The 17,257-nt window shown below is 59.5% G+C and overlaps 1 protein-coding gene across 1 annotated transcript in view; it reads left to right on the plus strand.

Moving 5' to 3' along the window:
- Positions 1-4,832, plus strand: part of PTPA (protein phosphatase 2 phosphatase activator) — a 30,811-nt gene extending 25,979 nt beyond the window's left edge. Inside the window, exon 10 of the mRNA XM_078436387.2 lies at positions 3,311-4,832. Coding sequence (XP_078292513.1) covers positions 3,311-3,388 — 78 coding nt within the window. The 3' untranslated portion in view covers positions 3,389-4,832. The remainder of the gene's footprint in view (positions 1-3,310) is intronic.
- Positions 4,833-17,257: the final 12,425 nt, after the last annotated feature.

A 17,257-nucleotide genomic window follows, 5' to 3' on the forward strand; every position in this document is an offset into this window, starting at 1 on the left:
CTCCTGTGGAGGGAGGGAGGTTGGTTCTCTGAGTCGGCTTCATTACACTCACATCCCATCAGGGGAGGCAGGGGGAGCAGGGGGGAGAGGGTGTCGGAGGCCGGGGTGTGGCTGCGTGGCACAGATGCTTCCGGTCGGCCCTGTTCCCTCCGCGTGGCCCCGAAGGGGTTGATGGCACTGGAACCGACCGGCCGGCCGGCCCTCTGTCTCCCTCCTGCCCCCTCCCCCTCCGGTTCCCTTCCTCTGGACTTCACATCCTGTGTTTGGGTTCCGGCCCACATACCTCTCTAATCTGAGAGGAGCGTCTGCTGGGGCTGCGCAGGCCAGGCTCCTTCCGGGCCCCGCTGGGCCCTCCGGTCTGGCTGTCCCCCGCCCTGGCTGTCCCCCGCCCGGAGAGCACTCGGGTCACTGCCCTCCGGGCGTCCTGTTGTTCCTGACACACACACCCCCTCCCCCGCCGGTCCCGCTGTGGGTGCTGCTGGGGACCTCGTCACCCTGCGGAGCCCTCCCCACTGCGGGGGCCCGTGTGCAGCGAGTGAGGAGCGCGGGGCCCTCCAGCCTCCCACCCCCACTCCGGGTCGGTCACCAAGGGCAGGACTCTCCTGCCTTCCCTGCTTGGGATCTGAAGTGCTGTTCTTCCCGCAGGGCTCTTACTTAAGTGACTCTAAGCTTACCTTGAGCCGGGCCCCCTGGGGCAGAGCGGGAGCCCCTGCCCCCTTCCCCTACCTGCCCCTTCCAGAGGAGGAGTCCCAGGCTGACAGGATGAGGGAGGAGCAAGCTAAGAATCGAAATGGCTGGCGGCGGGTGCTACAGGAACGAGACGAATTCAGACAGCTGTCGGATTTCTGCGGGTGTGGGGAGACCGGGACCCCAGCTCAGGCCCGGACAGCGGGGACACGCGTGGACCCCGGAGCGCTCCTCCCGAAGCTCCAGCTCTGGATGTGCGCAGGCACAGTAGGAGCTGGCAGCCTTGCCGGGCGCCGTGTGGCGGCCAGCCCTCTCTGTAGGCCGGTGCTGGAGCCCACTGACTTGTGGTCTAGGAGGGCCACGTCTCTGATGGCTGGCCCTCGTTTGTGCGTTGCTGGCAAATAGCCCTTAGTTTTTGGTCCCCGAGAGCCTGTGGGATCGCATGCTCCCTTCCCAGAGGTCCGAGGAGAAGGACTCGTGTTTTCAGGTCAGCTCTTTGCCCATGGGGAGGGCCAGCGAGGCCCACCAGTCCTGAAGTCCAGAGCAGCGTCCCCACGGCCAAGGCCACCAGTCAGAGTTGGCTCTTGGAGGCGAGTTGATCGCCTGAGCTGCCGCAGAGGCCCGACTGGGCCTGGCATTAGGCGGCCTTGGGATTTGGGATGGACTGTGTGCGTCTCCGGGCTCTGCCCCTGCCTTTCTGAACCGATCGACCAAATGCTTTCGGTGCCCTTGTGGGCAGCGGGGCCTGTCTTTCCCAAGGGCTGTCGCTGTGCTGGGGCTCCCTTCGGAAGGACCTTGTCGGGGCCTGGAGAGCCCCTTCTCCCCCTTGCATCACTGTGGCATCCAGCTAAAAGGTCCCTGGGGGGGCGGGTGAGCTGAAGATGTCGCTCTCTCGCTCTGCCCAGTTCAGTGGGGGCCTGGGGGACAGGGGGGCGTTGGTCCAGGGCACAGTTAGCTGGGAGAAGGCCTGGCCAGAGGCCCCCTTCTGCTGTTGTTCTGAAGCCTCAAGATTTCCTTTGCCCCAAGCAGCCTCTGGCCTTTAGCCCTGTGCTCTCCTGTCCTGTGGCCCTGGGGAGGCTTGTTCCGGGCCCCTGAAGGCAGAGTGCACAGAACCGCCCCTGCCCCCTCCTGCTAAGCCGCTTGCCTTTGCAGCTTCTCTTGGAGGAGAGCTAGAAACAGGTTGACCTTTGACCCTTTCTGGAATTCCAGGGCCCTGGGGGCCCCCTTTTACAAACTCCTACCACTTCCTTGATGACGTAAGCACACTGGCAGCTGCCTTTGCCTCTGGCCTAGAGCTGCTGGCTGTTCCTCCTCCCCCCCCCCCCCCCCACCCCACCAGAGACACCCCCCGGCTGCCTGCTCCCCACTTGGTCTGCCCTGGGCCCAGCAGTCTGGCTGCGGCCTGGAGCTCTGCTCCCACACTCGGCCTAGTTTCCTGTCCTTCCACTGCACAAAAAGGTTTCCCTTTTCCCGCTCACCTCCTAGGCCCCCTTTAGGCCTTGATCAGCCCCCACCTGACACAGGCGCAGCTGGTCTGAGACGTCCTCGTTTCTGTGCCTGGTCATTGAGGTGAGGGGACCTGGGCCAGTCGTGGCACACCTTTGTCTCCCTGAGTTAGATGGATGTTGAGACCTCAGTCACGGAATGGGGCTCACCTTATCTGAAGCCGTAAGTCATGTTCCAGCCTAGCCATCCTGGTTATTTTCTTGGTCAAAGGTGTGAGAGCAGGCAAATCCTCACATGCCCAGAGTTGCTGCCTGAGAGAGCTCGCCAGTGACCAGGGCTGGTGCGGGGAGGCTGGGAGCTGCCCCCCCCCCCCCCCCCGCCGCGCCCTTTTCCTGGACTTGTGTGGTGCTAAGCAGTGCTGGGGCCAGAGGCCAGAGGTGTGTGGCCTGGGGCCCGGCTGCCCATGGACCAGGCCAGCTTCTGTGGAAGGCCCTGCCAATATCCCCATCTCCACCAGAGCCCTGGGCTGAGGTCCTGGCTGGGCTGGGTTCAGGGAGTAGGCCATGCCCCTGTTCAGTGTTCTTGTCCTCTGCCCCATGCACAGGGCTCCTGGGAATTGTCCTGGGGGTGTGGGGATGTTAACTGATTCTTACTGTCTTGCTCTCAAGTGGCAGGATGCCTTTTTTCAGTCCAGAGAACTGAAAATTGGAGAAAAATGGGCTCTGGACCCTCGTCAAGCTTGTGTCCAAACATCCCTACACTTTTTCTCCAGGGCTGGGGCCTGGGCTAGGGGCTCCCCAGTGGTCTGGAGGGTTCTTCTCATGTCTGGTCCCCAGTTCCCCTCCCTCCCCGCAATGAGGTTGGGCCGCCTGCTCTCCTTCCCTTCCTTTCTCCCTCTCCCTCACTAATGAGTGAGGTCTAATTGTCACGGAGTGGGGGTCTTTGGATAGGAGGGGGTGGTCGGGAAGGGGTTGGGAGCCTTGCTTTTCCCTGAAGGCCTGGGTGCCCCTCTGAGATCATCCCCTTCCTGGGCCCTGGGGGGACACTTTGTGGGAACTGCGCTGGTCCGAGCCTCCCGAGGTGTCCGGGGCTCCCCCGGAGGCCCGAGAGGCGGCGTGGGCCCCGGCAGGGGTGCGGTGTAGTCCTCACCTCTGCTCTTCCCCGCCTCCCCCCACAGTGCCTGGAGAAGTTCCCTGTGATCCAGCACTTCAAGTTCGGGAGCCTGCTGCCCATCCATCCGGTCACCTCGTGCTAGGGGCTGAGCAGCCGGAGCCACCCAGGCCGCAGTTCCTGTGCCTGCCCTCCCCTGCCCCAGCGCCAGCCGCCCCCGCCCCCTCCCTCTGTTCTTTCTGTTTGCTGAGAGGCTGTCTGCTGGGGTGGGTGGTGAGTGTGGGGTTGATGGAGGCTCCGGGCATGAGGCCGAAGGACCCAAAGTGAAGGGAGAAGTGGGCCCTGTCTCCCTGTGGTGGGGAGGGTGTGCTCGGGCCCTGGTCCCGTGCTCGGCCTTCCTCTCCTCCTTCCTCTTCTGTCCAGTCCCCTCTGAGACCTGGGCTCTTCTGCACCGCTGGAAAGGGGAGGAGTTTGCGGTGTCCATTGCTTTCCTTTCCCGAGGCCTGTGGCCTTTCTAGGGGTTGGAGCGCTTGCTCCCTGTGGGGTGGGTCGGTTTCTGAAGCCATGTTTGGGTGGGTGCCTGGGGGTTCTGAAGGCTGGAGGCGGAGGCAGGCGGCCAGCCTGGGGTGAGGTCAGGGGCCGAGAAGCATCGGCTGTGCTGGCCGGTGACCCTCCCAGCTCCTCTTCACGGCTGCCCCCTGGGCCTGCGGGCACCTGTGTCTAGTGCCTCCTCACTCTGGCTTCTCTGTTCTTTGGCCTTGGCTTTGCTGGGTTTCCTGGCCGGAGCCGGTCCTGTCCCCCTCTGCAAGGGTAGCCCCTGGGCTCTCGGGAGGGCCCCGGCAGGGCTGGCCCACTGGCTGATTGGGTGAGGCCCGCCTTTCCAAAGTTTCTCAGGCTGGGAGGGGGTGGCTGAGACGCAGGGAGGTGCTCGGGGCCCGCTCTGGTTGTGGGGAGCCTGGATTCTTCTCACATCTTCCGTTCTGCTCCCAACTCCCTGCTGCTTGCTTCTCCAGGGCCCTTTGGCCCTGTTTGCCTGCCCTTCGGGGCGATGGGCCAGGGGCCACCGGAGCACTCAGCAGCGCCCCCTTCTTGTCCTCTCCTCTCCCCGAACTTACCCACTGGTTCTTCAGGTGAGGCAGCGATGGCCCCCCCCCAAGCCCAGGCTTTGGCTGTGAAGATGGGCAGGGCCTGGCCAGGTGAGGGGATGCTGACATGACAGGTCCTGAGTTTTCTTCTAGGGCTGCTCCTGGGCCAGGCTCTTACAGGCTCTCCCCGGCCAAAGTCCAGGCCTGCCCTTCTCCAGACCCCTGCCCTTTATCTGGGTCCACATCCCCTGTGGGAAGGGGGAGCTCCCAAGAAGCACAATTCAGGGACTTGACCCTCACACCTGGGCCGATGGCCTGGGCAGAGGCCAGGATGGGAACCATGAGAGTCACAGAAATAGTTTTCCTAGGAGAGGTCCAGTGCTGGCCTCCCTCCCAGGGTCCAGATCACCGCCTTCCTGGCTCCTCTTGCCCTGCCCCCTCGGCCTCCCCTGGCCCCGTGCGCCTTCATTGCTGTTCGGATTAAAGCCTCTGTTTTGCACCTGTCGCCTGTGTGAGGTGTGTCTTTTCATGCCACACGTTTATTGTTTCTCCACATGCCTGTTTGTCTCCCCATCAGGTCCCCTTCCCTCGGGCCGTGGAGTCTGGGGCTGGGACTGTTAAAGCTGGTGTCTGGGCTAAGCTTTTCCTGGGCAGCCAGTGAACGTGCACTGGTCACCCAAGCAGGCTCTGGCAACTCCTGGCTGTCCCCACCCCCGGCTGCAAGGTCTTGCGTAAGTTATTGAATCTCTCTGAGCCTCAGTTTCCTCGTCTGCAAAATGGGGACCATCACAGGGTGATTGCCAGGAGTGAGTGAAGGATGTGAAGTCCTCCGCCCAGGGCCTGGCACAGAGCAAATGCCCTCGGTCACCATGGCCCTTCTAGATGAAGGCAGCCCCTGTGGACTCCAGGCTTGACGGGGGAGCCTTTGGACCGGACTTGGTTGCAACCCACGCACCGGCAGCTTTTGGGGATGCACCCCACCCCTTCTGTCCGTGTTGTGCTGGAGTTGGGATCTGGGGGGCTGCAGTACTCGAGGCTTCTCAGACCCTTCCTCGGACATACGTGTTCCTGGACTTGGTATATAGATGAGTCTCCTCACAGAATGAGCCCTTGGCCTTTCTCCTGGCCTTGGAGGCCTTGCCCAGGAGAGCCCGGTGGCCGGGAGCCAACCCCAGCCAACCTAAGGCCCGCTGCGCTGCTTACTAGCTGAGCGGCCCTCGTGATTGACTTTGTCTCCGAGCCTGGTTTCGCAATGTGAAACACGGGCATAATGATACTCAGGCCATGGATCGTGAGGACCCAGGCATTTCACGAGTGGTTACTGGCCGAATATTCCTTGTTCTAGCGTGGATGACAGCGGCCAGCCCCAGAATACCAGAACGTTAGGTGGTGGCGGGTGTTACGAAGCGAACAGCACAGTTCATTAGAGAGGGCGGCAGGCGCGGTTTACTTGAGCTACAGGGTTGGGAAGGGCACCTCGGAGGAGGCGCGAGTCTGAGTCCTGGAGAGAGCTGCAGGCTGAAGTGGGGGGGAGCAGCTGGGAGCCCAGCGCCCCAGTAGGGTTGGGGAGGGTACACACGTGGGTCGGGGAGAGGAGCAGGGTCTTAGGGGCTCCTCTCTGACAGGATTGGGATTTAGTGTCTGCGTATCCTCCGGGAAGCTGCTGGAGGGCTTTGCCAGTGACAATGGCCTGGAGTATGTGGGGCAGGAGGGGAGGCGCTAGGACGGTGGGCGGCGTGGAGGTGGTGAGAAATGGTGGTCCCATTTGGGCTGTCTTTAGAGCTATCACCGACAGGAAGGAGGGTGTGAGAAGGACAAGAAGCCTCGAGCAGCCCCAATTCTCGGCCTGTGTAGCTTGATGCCATTTACTGAGGCGGGGCAGATGTGGCAAGAGGGATTTGGCGTCGGGGGCCCGGCGGATGCCTGTGAGCCTGTAAGGGGAGGCCTGGAGTAGGCATCTGGGTCTGCTGATCTAGAGCTGGGGGCGGGTCCGGCTGCTGAAATAGGCTAGGGAGTGGTCAGCGCGCAATGGATCCCCCGCCCCGGGTCACCAAGGCAGGAGCGGGGGTGAAGGCGAGAAAAGACGGCTGGCTGGTTCTGGGCATGGGGGGTGGGAGACCCTGAAGGTCAGAGCCCTGGGCACGCGGCTGAGAGGACAGAATGGGCCCTGGGTCTTTGTGCCTCGCTCAGGGCTGCTTCAGTGGGGTGGGTGGCGGGTCGAAGAGGGCTGGGGAGGGAACGGGAATCAGACGAGGAGGAGCCACTGCTTCCGCGTCCCCACGAGGCCCCACGAGGGGCTCACGGAAGCACGGAGGTGGGGTCCCCGGTCCAAGCCCACCGGCCTGGAAGGAAGAGCGTGGAGCTGGACGGTCTGGTTGCTGAGCCACACACAACACCTCACTCCCCTCTCGCGGAGTTTTGTCCCAAAGGGAACAGAGGTGGGGAAAGCGGGGGGCGGGGGCTGGACGTCTGGGAAGGCTTTGCGAGAGGAGGATCATCAGGCTGGTTTGCGCTCCGTGTCCCTCATGTGCTGGAAATGGTCCAGGAGAGGGAGGCTGACGGCAGTGAGGGCCCTGAAAAGGTGCCAGGCTGCTCGTCCCTTATCAGAGGGAAGGCAGACCCTCTCCCCGCCTCCCGTGTTGTTCTAGATTCACTTCTGCAAGGAAGTGTGAGCAAGGCCATCCGTGGGGTGGGATGGGCGGGAGACGGGGTGTGTGGGATATAGCTGGACACTGAGCACGTGGGCAGGATCCTCAGTGCAGGGTGGGGAAGCCCACCCAGGACCTGGGTGACGGGACGGGCGCTCAGCGGAAGACGGCTGCACTTCTGTCCCCCCTTGAGGGTCAGCGGGCTTGAAGGGAGCCTGAGTGGGGCCGGCTCCCAGAGCTGGGGGTGGAGGTGTCGCCCGCCCCCCATTCTGGGCCAGAGAAGCCCCAGAGAACAAGTTGAACTCTGCAACTGTGTTCCTGGCTCACAGGGGGCCGAAGCCAGGCCGTGGTCATGGGGGGGGGGGGGGGGTTGTCGCTAGCAGAACCCCTGGCAGGAGCTGCGGTTGCAAGGAGAGCAAAGGTATGCCCTAGACCTGTACCCAAGTCAGGCGACATGTTCTTGAGTTTAACAAGCAGTAAGCACATGCCGAGTACATGGCATTTGCCGGAATGTGGAGATGAAAAAGGCAAGATTCTTCCCTTTAGGAAACTTCCAGGGGTGCCTGGGTGGCTCAGTCGGTCAAACGTCCAGCTCTCGATTTCTTTGGCTCAGGTCACGATCTCATGGTTCGGGTGCTCGAGCCCCGTGTGGGGCTCTGCACCAACAGAGAGGGAACTGCTTGGGATTCTCTCTCTCCCTCTCTCTGCCCCTCCCCTGCTTGCTGTCTCTCAAAATAAATCAATAAACTTAAAAAAAAAAAAAGAACTTCTAAACGGAGGCACCTGGCTGGCTTAGTCAGTGGAGTGTGTGACTCTTGAGCTTGGGGTTGTGAGTTCGAGTCCTATACTGGGTGTAAAGATGACTTTAAAAAGCCTTTAAAAAAAAAAAAGAAAGAAAGAAAGAAACTTCAACCTAGTGGGGGAAACAGAGGGATCTTGGGCCAGCCGTGGGGAGAAGCCGGAGGAGAGACTCCAAGGGGAGCTCAGGTAAGGCTCCAGGGAGGAGATGGCATTTGAATGGGGCCTTGAATGATGGGCAGAGGACGAAGGGCCTTCCGGTGGGGCCTGCTGTGAGCAGAGGTGTGGCGGTGTGGGTCACAAGAGGCCGGGCTGGAAAAGCAGATGGGGGCTGGTCTGCAGAGGGCTCTGAACCTCTGTAAGAGGCTCCCATAATGCACATCCCCTCGACACAACACAACGGCATGTAATTATCATTAAAACGTATGCTTAACGTCTGTCTGCGCGGATAGTAGATGGGCCCCAGGAAGACAGGGACCCGCTCGATGCTGGATCCCTGAGCCAGTGAGACTGGTGTGCAGGAGGCACCCTGTAAATATGGTATCAGTTGCCAGGAAGGATGCTTAGTTGGTGCCTCTGTGTGTGTGTGTGTGTGTGTGTGTGTGTGTGTGTGTGTCAGAGAGAGAGAGAGAGAGAGACAGAGACAGAGAGACAGAGAGACAGAGAAGAGACAGAGCCAGATTGGGTTTTAGGAAGAACTGACAGCTATTTGGGTGCTGGGTCAGAAGCTGGTGCCAGTGACGGGGCTGGGGACTCGGCCCAGGTCAGAAATGTGGGAGGCCCTCTGCAGGGCAGAGAGAGACCCTGGGCTGGGAAGGGGGAGATCCAGGTAAGACCTGGTGGCAGGGGAGAGGGATGAGTTCTCAGTGGCCCAGGGGACCGCCGCGGGGGTGGGTGTGGGTGTGCTCAGCGATGGGAGCTGAGTTTGAGGAGCTCTGTAGGGTAGTCATCTGGACCTGGCTGGTGGCGAGCCTGGCAGGGCTGCTGAGACCCAGGTCCCGGTGGGGTGGGGGAGCCTGGGCTGCAGGGACTTCCAGGAGCCCTTGTTCCCGGGCCCTGCCGGCAGTGCTCCAGCCCCCAAGCCCCCTTCCTTCCGTGCTCTGTGGGTTCCAGCTGCTCTGGCCTCCTTTCTGTCCCTCAGACTCCCTGGACCACCGAACAGTAGGATCTGGCGCTCTTCCCGGAACCCCGTTCCCCGCTGGGAATCTGTGGTCATCCTTCAGAGCTCAGCCGAGGCCGAACTTCCTTTGAGAGCCCTTCCCTGGCCCCTGCATCTCCCATGGCCACCTGCCTGTCCCCGCTCTGAGCACCCAGCCCTCCCTGGCTGTGGGGGCTACATGTATGGCAGTGGCAGCCCCAGATCTTTAGGTGGGGGGACGTTAGAGGCGCAGCCACTTAATTGGAAGGTGGGGTGATAAGGGACTGTTTGCAGACACGGCTTCTCTTTACGTGGGGTTCCTTGATGGGGGCTGAGGCCTACCCCTACACGTGGCACTCACCGTCGCTGTTCCTGGCATGTCCGGCCTGTCTCCTGGCACCCCTAGGAGGGTGCCGCACACTGTGGGGCCTGGGATGCATTTGGAACGGCCGCCACGAGTCCGAGCCTTCCCCGTGGAGGGATGGTGTCGCCGTGGAAATGGGCCACGGCTGCCGGGAGAGTCTGGCGGGGAGAGAGGAGGCTGGGTTGCAGGGAGGCCAGATGGCTGGTATGGGGACCTCAGAACAGTTTTGAGGGCCCTGGGGCCGAGGCAGAAGTGTGGAGAGAGAGAGCGTGGAGGAGAGAGAAAGGAGGGTGTGGTCTGGGTGGTTGAGAAAGAAAGGAGAGACGGAAGCCTTGGGAAACCTGAAGACAGCTGCAGCTGAGGACCCGGCAACCTCGTGGGGCCAGATGGGGCCAGAGAGGCCCAGGTCGGGGCTGAGCTCGTGTTGGTTCACTCATGTGGCAAACGTCACTGGAGGCTTCTCTGCTCCCAAGCCGTGTGCCGGGCGCTGGGATGCTACAGTGGGCAAGACAGACTGGGCCCTTCCTCCTGGAGCGTATCCTAGCGTGACTTGCCCTGATGAGACATTCGAACTGCCCTGTGTGTCCAACAGTTGGGGATTATCAGAAGCAGGACGGAACAGTCATACAGTGAGCCCTCGGCTGATGCACGTCTCCGTCTATTCTTGGGGAGGGGCGCCTGTGACCCGTTAGTTGCCAAGCAGGCAAAACAGCTCCAATGACTGTAGGAAAAGTATAACTCCTTTTTGTAAGAAAGCCAACGATCTACATTTTGATCCATCCGTCTCTCTGTCCATCCACACGGACAAAGGGCCGTGAGGCCGTTTCTCCAGGCGCTTACCTTTGGGTGGTGGGGATATGAGGGTTTTCACGCAACCCTTGCTGCCTTTCCTGCTCCCGAAAAACAGTTCTGAAAATGTTAAACGTTAGTGAACCACAAAAGAAAAGAGAAAGTGATTGTGGGTAAGTTTTAACTTTGCCTTTTGGTTTTCATTTTTGAATGTTAAGTCTTTCTATAGTGTCCACATGCTATTTTGTAGTAGGAAAAAAAAAAGAAACTGGTAAAGTGTTTCCCTTAAAGAGCACGGAGTCTGGTGCACCTCTGGCAGAGAGGCAGGAGGGAGAGAAGGGAGGAGGGGACCTACTCAGATATGTGGGACAAAGGATGGGAGGTGAGCTTTCAGCGCAGCGTATGGCTCAGAGCACCCCCCCCCCCCCGCCAGGGTTGAGGTGCCCTTCTCCCGTCCCCAGCCTGGAGTGGGGACTGTGGTGGTGATAAACAAGGGAGGAATGGTTCCATTTTCCCAGTGCCTGAGGCCCTGCTGCAAAGCCCTACTGCTTGAGTCCCTACTCAGCAGAGGAGCGGAGCCCAGAGCCCCAGCTTCATCCACCACCGCCCTCTGAGCAGGGGGTGTGGAGGGCACTGTGCCCAGCACCACAGGGGCCCGAGACAGGACAGCGTCTCTAGGGAACACAGTGGCAGCGAGGTCTCGGGAATCAGGCAGAGCTGTGTGACCTTGGACAAAGGTCTTCACCTCTCTGAGCCTCTCCGGTCTCGCATCTGTGCGTCTCGCATCTCGGAACCTTGGCAGCGAGAAACTGGCGTGAAGTCGGTGCCCCGCAAGCAGAAAGAAGTGGGAAGTGCACCCCCCTCACAGGGCGGCCGGCCGTGCCCTTGACTCTGGTCTCAGCGCTCTCCCCTCTATCCACTGTGGCCGCTCCGGGACACCAAGCACCCGCTCCGGCTGGACCTGTGCCGACCTCTAGGTATGGGTGTGGACAAGTCCCTTTTCCCTCCTCATTTGCTTGGGAGTATGTTGGGGCTTTTCAGAAGGGACACCGGCAAGGCAGGCGGGAGTGCAGATGCCCCTCCCCCAGATAACCGGAGTCCAGCCTCAGTTGGACCAGGCTGCTCAGACCTCCACTTGGGGGCTTTGGGGTTGGTCTGATCTCTGGGCAGACTCTTCTAGGGTCTCTGCCGGGGATGGGGAGTGGAGTGGTCCAAGTGTGCCTGGGCTCTGGAGTCAGCTCTTCTGTTGCCCTTGTGTGACCTTGAGCCAGTGGCTTAACCTGTCGGAGCCCCAGTTTCCTCAGGTATAAATCGGGGACAAATCAATTTGGTCTTACAGGGGTGACTGCACGATCTTTTGAAGGGGAACCAGTCAGTGCAGGGCTCCGCCTACATTAGCTCATTCAGTCTTCACGGGTCACCCATGGCGGGGGTCGCAGTGACGGAGGCATAGAGGGCGAGGGCGTCCTCGGCAAGAGGTACGCACTCCCAGGCTGCCGGGCCCCAGCACGGACATCCTCGCCATTGAGTTCGGTGATGGCGTCGACTCCCCGTGGAGGTTTTATTTTTTTTAAATTTTTTTTTCAACGTTTTTTATTTATTTTTGGGACAGAGAGAGACAGAGCATGAACGGGGGAGGGTCAGAGAGAGAGGGAGACACAGAATCGGAACCAGGCTCCAGGCTCCGAGCCATCAGCCCAGAGCCTGACGCGGGGCTCGAACTCACGGACCGCGAGATCGTGACCTGGCTGAAGTCGGACCCTTAACCGACTGCGCCACCCAGGCGCCCCTCCCCGTGGAGGTTTTAGAAGGACACGGGAGAGCGTTTAGGGAACGACGGGCCTGATGACAGGGTCGGGGAGGCTTGCTGGTGGGTGTCGAGGGCCCCCGGGAAGGCTCTGAGGTGTAGCTGGTGGGGGTGGGGGGCTCGTCCCACTGCCGCCTGCTGACCCCGGGCCCAACCTCCGGCCTGGACCACGCTGGCCTGGTGAGTCCTCCGTGCGCATTCCTTACCCCCCCTCCCCCCAGCCATGTCCCCACCTGCCACTGCTGCTCCAGGCCCCAGCAGCTGCCTGCACCCTGACCCTTCAGGCTGTCCCCAAGAGGCCTTGGGGCTGGTGGCTCCTGAGCCCAGCCCGTGTGTCTGTGTGAAGTGCTTAAAAGCATGTCTCACTTCAATCCTCACTATGGGCCAACTGTGTCCCCATTTCACAGAGGAGGAAACTGAGACCCTGGTGGGTGAAGACACTGGCTCACCAGGGAGGTGCTGGTCTCTTTCCTGCTGAAGCTCACACTCCCGTAGCCCCTCCCTGGGCCTTACCTGAAGCTGCCGGGTGGCCCTGGCTGCCTTGCGCTGTCGCCACTCAGGCGGCCCGAGAGCCCTCCCTTCCCCCCCCCCCCCCCCCCCCCCGCATCAGCGTCCATCCCTCCAGGACCGGCCCCAGACCCTGGCCCTGTCTGAGAGGCACCCACTTCCGGAGCCCCATTTCTTTCCGGGAGGCAGGGCCAGCCACGCAAAGGCAAGGAAGAGGCAGGATGGCAAGGACAGTAATGACAGTTCTGGCTCATAGCCATGTGTCAGCCTGCAGGACAGCTTTCCACGCGCCCTCATGGAGTCCCCAGGGTGAGCTGAGAAAGTGGCATCACCCGCATCGTAGGGATGAGGAAGCGGGGCGGGGGGAGGGGACGCGCACAAGGTCTCCAGCTCACCCTGTGAGTCAGGATGGACCCTGACTTTGTCTGACGCGGGAGCTACGTTGTCAGCATGATGAGGCACTTCCTGCTGGGCAAGAGAAAGACTTCTCCTCTGTCGTGGAAATTGCCTATGGCCAGCGGGCTCCCGATTGTCCTCCACTTCCGGGCAGCCCATCTCTGGACAGCAACCGTCAGGCCCCAAATCCATGCATTAGCCTCTCTTCCATTCCCCAAAGTCAACCCGCAAACGGGCCCCGTGGGGTCCCTCCCCAGATTATAACCCACATCTGTCCGCTTCTCCCCTGCCTGCCCTGTGTCATCTCGGCCGCTCCCAGCTCTCACTAGACCAGTGTGGCAGCCTCCTCTCTGGTCTCCTGACTCCACTCTGCCCTCTAAGTCCCATCATATTCTTCAAGTGGGCTTCTCACTGCTGGCCGATCAATCCACCACGGGATCCGACTCCTCTGGTCCTTGTGCTCTGTCCCACTTCCTGTGCTCCAGTCACACTGCTCTCCCCCTGGCCCTCTAAGATGCCAAACTCGTTCCTGCCCCAGGGCATTTGGACCTGCTGTTTCCTCTGCTGGGACTGCTCGGGCTCCAGGGTGAGCAGTGGCTCTGTCTGGTAGCTCAGGGCTCCGCTCAAGTGACGCCACCTCCAAGGGGCCCTCCCTGCTTTCTCTGAGTTGCTGCTGAGGGAGCCTCCACCAGGCCAGCTCTTCTCCGACCTGCCTTCTGTTCTAGTTGCCTGTAGGACACTCATCACGATCTGAATTTACTATTGATTTGTTTACTTGGTTATCATCGCTCTGAGGAGAACGTAAAGCTCGGTTGGAGGGCAGGAAGCAGGTTTATCGTGGTCACCACTGACTCTCCAGGGCCTGGAATAGTGACTGCCCCAGCGTCGGTGGGTGCCCAATACCTATTTGTTGAGTGAATGAATGAATAGAAAAATCCTAGAAAAATCTGGATAACAGGTGCTAGATGGAGCCCTGGATGCCCGGACAACTCTAATGCAGGAGCTCTGGGACCCCACGGAGGGCCACCCTGGCAGGATGGCTTCCCAGTGTCCTAGGCTCTGGGGTTTTGTGCTTCTGTGGTTCACACGGCACCCTCGAGGCCGATTGTGTGAACTTGGCCTTGAGTAGGCTGGGTTTCAGGGAGATCCCAAAGGGCAGAGAGGCAAAGCGGGAAGGAAAGACACCGAGTGAGAGCTGCCCTGCATTTGGTAATACAGAGATGCCACCCTGCATCGCTGGGCAAGTGTCCATCCTGGCACTGAAGCCCCTCCTGGAAACAGACCGCCCACTTGCCTCTCCACATCTGAGGCCTCCCCCCGCCCCCCGGGCCTCCTCTGTTTCATTGATGGAGGCCAGGGTTCATTCACAGCCGCCTTCCCCATGCCTGCCTGATCCACAGGAAGTGGGGCCGTTGAGCCAATGGAAGTTTATTGAGCACCTTCCCTGTGTGAGGCTCTGTTCTCTCCAGATGCAGGAGCCAATGAGTTCAAGGGACTGAGAGCAAGGGCAGTGGGGGGGGGGGGGGGGGAAGTGGGGGGGGCAGCAGGCCAGAGTAAGCCCTTTTTTTTTTTTTTTTTTTTTAAAGTTTATTTATTTTGAGAGAGGGAGGGAGGGGGAGAGACAGAGTGAGCTGGGGAGGGGCAGAAAGAGAGAGAGAGAGAAAGAATCCCAAGCAGGCTCTGCAGGGACAGTGTGTGCCTGACTTGGGGCTCGAACCCATGAGCCATGAGATCATGACCTGATCCAAGATCAAGAGTCAGATGCTGAACTGACGGAGCCAACCAGGTCCCCCCCAAAATTCAGTTTTTTTTAATTTAAAAAATGTTTATTTTTGAGAGAGAGAGAGAGACACAGTGCAAGCAGGGGATGAGCAGAGAGAGAGAGGGAGACACAGAATCTGAAGCAGGCTCCAGGCTCTGAGCTGTCAGCACAGAGCCTGATGCGGGGCTTGAACTCACAAACCCTGAGATCGTGACCTGAGCCGAAGTCGGACGCTCAACCGACTGAGCCACCCAGGCACCGTCAAAATTCCGTTTTTTAAGTAATCTCTCCACCCAAAGTGGGGTTCGAACTCACAGTCCCGAGATCGAGTCACACACTCTGCCCACTGAGCCAGCCAGCTGCCCCTGTTCTCTCTTTTAAACTAAGCATAAGGAGTGTGTAGGGGAAGGACAGCTTGAGGGGAGGAGGGGTTGGTGGCTGGACAGTCCCACCCCCATTCCTCTGGGAATGGAATCCCTCTTCCCCACGGAGCACCCCTTGGGAGGCACTGAGGTGGGCTGACCAATCCCCTAGTCTTAGGGATGGACACATGCCCAGATCTGACCAATCAGAGGGCTCCTGCCTCCTCATCTGCTGTGATTGGTTCAGAAATGAGCATGTGACCCGGGCTGTGCAGGTGAGTGCGATCCGTGGTACTTCCTGTTGGAGCTATTGGGTAGATGCCCCTTGTGCCGGGCTTCTGGGACGGTGTTGTCCTGGGGACGCTAGTGGCAGGGCCAGCTGTGTCCTTGTGGGGCCCAGCCACATGCGGGGCCCTTTGCCGGAAAAGCGGGAAAAAGTGCCATTGAAAGTACATAGAACGCTTTTACTTCTCCAGGCTCTCTCCCAACTTGTCACGGTGTCTTCTGTTTGCTGCTTAATGTCATTCTAAGTAAAGAAAAATAAAAAATTTAAATGACTAGCATGAATTTTACCATTCATCTCCATATTGTGCAATAGCGGTTTTAAATGCAAAACCTGAGCGTTTCGTTCCTGTGCAGAATCGCCAAAAGTATACAATTTTTTATTTCGTGGCTTGTCCCCGAGGGTGCGTTGAGCTGGTCAGAGAAGACAAACACAAGGCAGTCCCGGGAGGGCTACAGGAGGAGGAAGAAGATCCTTGACCACACAAAGCTGCTTCAGGGAGTGCTATTGGGCTTGGGGATACTGCAGACCCTCCCAGGCACCCTGCCACCCCTGCCATGGGTGCCCAAGTGCATGCTGCCAATCCTGGGCAGTGATGGCCTCTGGCACACCCCCGATACCTGACCCCCACCCTCCCTGTGCCTGTACCCAGGGTGGAGGGCGTCAGTGGAGGGGGAGGCCAGGCGGGGCCACGGCGCCAGGGGGTAAGGGGGAGCTGAGAACCTGTCCTGGGGAGGCAGGGAGGTGGCAGGAGGCAGGACAGCACATGGCTTGAAGCTCCAAGTTCTTGGCGTGTGCTCCATTGTCCCATCAGATGTCACTTACAAAACACAGATTCAAAGACAAATGGTTATGGATTTCAAGACAGCAGCTGCAGAGCGTTAAACCCCAAGCATGGGGTCCTTTGAACGTGAGGCCCTGTGTGACCACACTGGTCACAGGCCTGTGAAGCTGGGCCTGGCCGGTGGCCATCTTGCCCACGCCCCAGAGCAAACTGAAGGAGAGGCCAAGGAGAGACAGGATGTCCATCCATTCGGAATGTCTGCAGGCCAGAGATCTAACTGCCTTCCCCACGAGGACCTCTTCTGTTCTCAGCCAGGTCCTTTATCTGTCTCAGAACTCCAGCTCTTTCTCGGGAGAAAGGGAGGCTTTATTCCTCAGCCTTCCCAGCATTCCCCAGGCTGGTTGATGTGGGTGTAGAAGGAGAGCCTCAAGTTCCACCCCGGGTTGTGTGTGCGTGTGTGCGTGTGTGTGTGTGTGTGTGTGTGTGTGTGTGGTGTCCTGGAGGGTGACTGGAGGTGGGGGAATAAACCTGGGAAGGGTGCGTGGGAATGTTCAAGAAACTTCAGGAAATGACTGGGGTGGGGGCAAGAGGGGGAGGGGTTAGAGATGGAGGGGACTGGGGGTGGGAAGGGCCTGGCTAGGGGAAGGCAGGCCATCTCTCACCAACTATTTTCCCTTTAAACCACTCCTTAGGGGGCGCCTGGGTGGCTCAGGGGGTTAAGCCTCAGATTATTGATTTCAGCTCAGGTCATGATCTCACAGGTTGTGGGATCGAGCCCCGCATTGGGCTCTTCGCGGACAGAATGGAGCCTGCTTGGAATTTTCTGTCTCTCTCTCTCTCTGCCCCTCCCCAACTTGTGCTCTCTGTCTCTCTCTCTCTCAAAATAAATAAATAAACATTAAAAAAAATTAAAAATAAGGGCGCCTGGGTGGCTTAGTCGGTTAAGTATCTGACTTCGGCTCGGGTCACGATCTCAAGGTCTGTGAGTTCGAAGCCTGAATCGGGCTCTGTGCTGAGAGCTCAGAGCCTGCATCCTACTTCAGATGCTGTGTCTCCTTCTCTCTGCCCCTCCTCCACTCATGTTCTGTCTCTCCGTCTCTCTCCCTCAAAAATAAACATTAAAAAATTTTTTTTGAAAAAAAAAAAATAAATAAAATGAATGGGATGGATAGCCCATCCACTCATCCATCCATCCATTCATTCAATCACCAAGCCTACATCCTGAATGAAATTGTTAAACACACCTTGGGTAAATGTTGACAGACCTTGAAGATATTGAGGCACCTTCTTG

Source organism: Panthera onca, chromosome D4 (genome assembly GCF_046562875.1).
Source record: "Panthera onca isolate mPanOnc1 chromosome D4, mPanOnc1 haplotype 2, whole genome shotgun sequence".
In the NCBI taxonomy this organism is placed as follows: Eukaryota; Metazoa; Chordata; class Mammalia; order Carnivora; family Felidae; genus Panthera; species Panthera onca.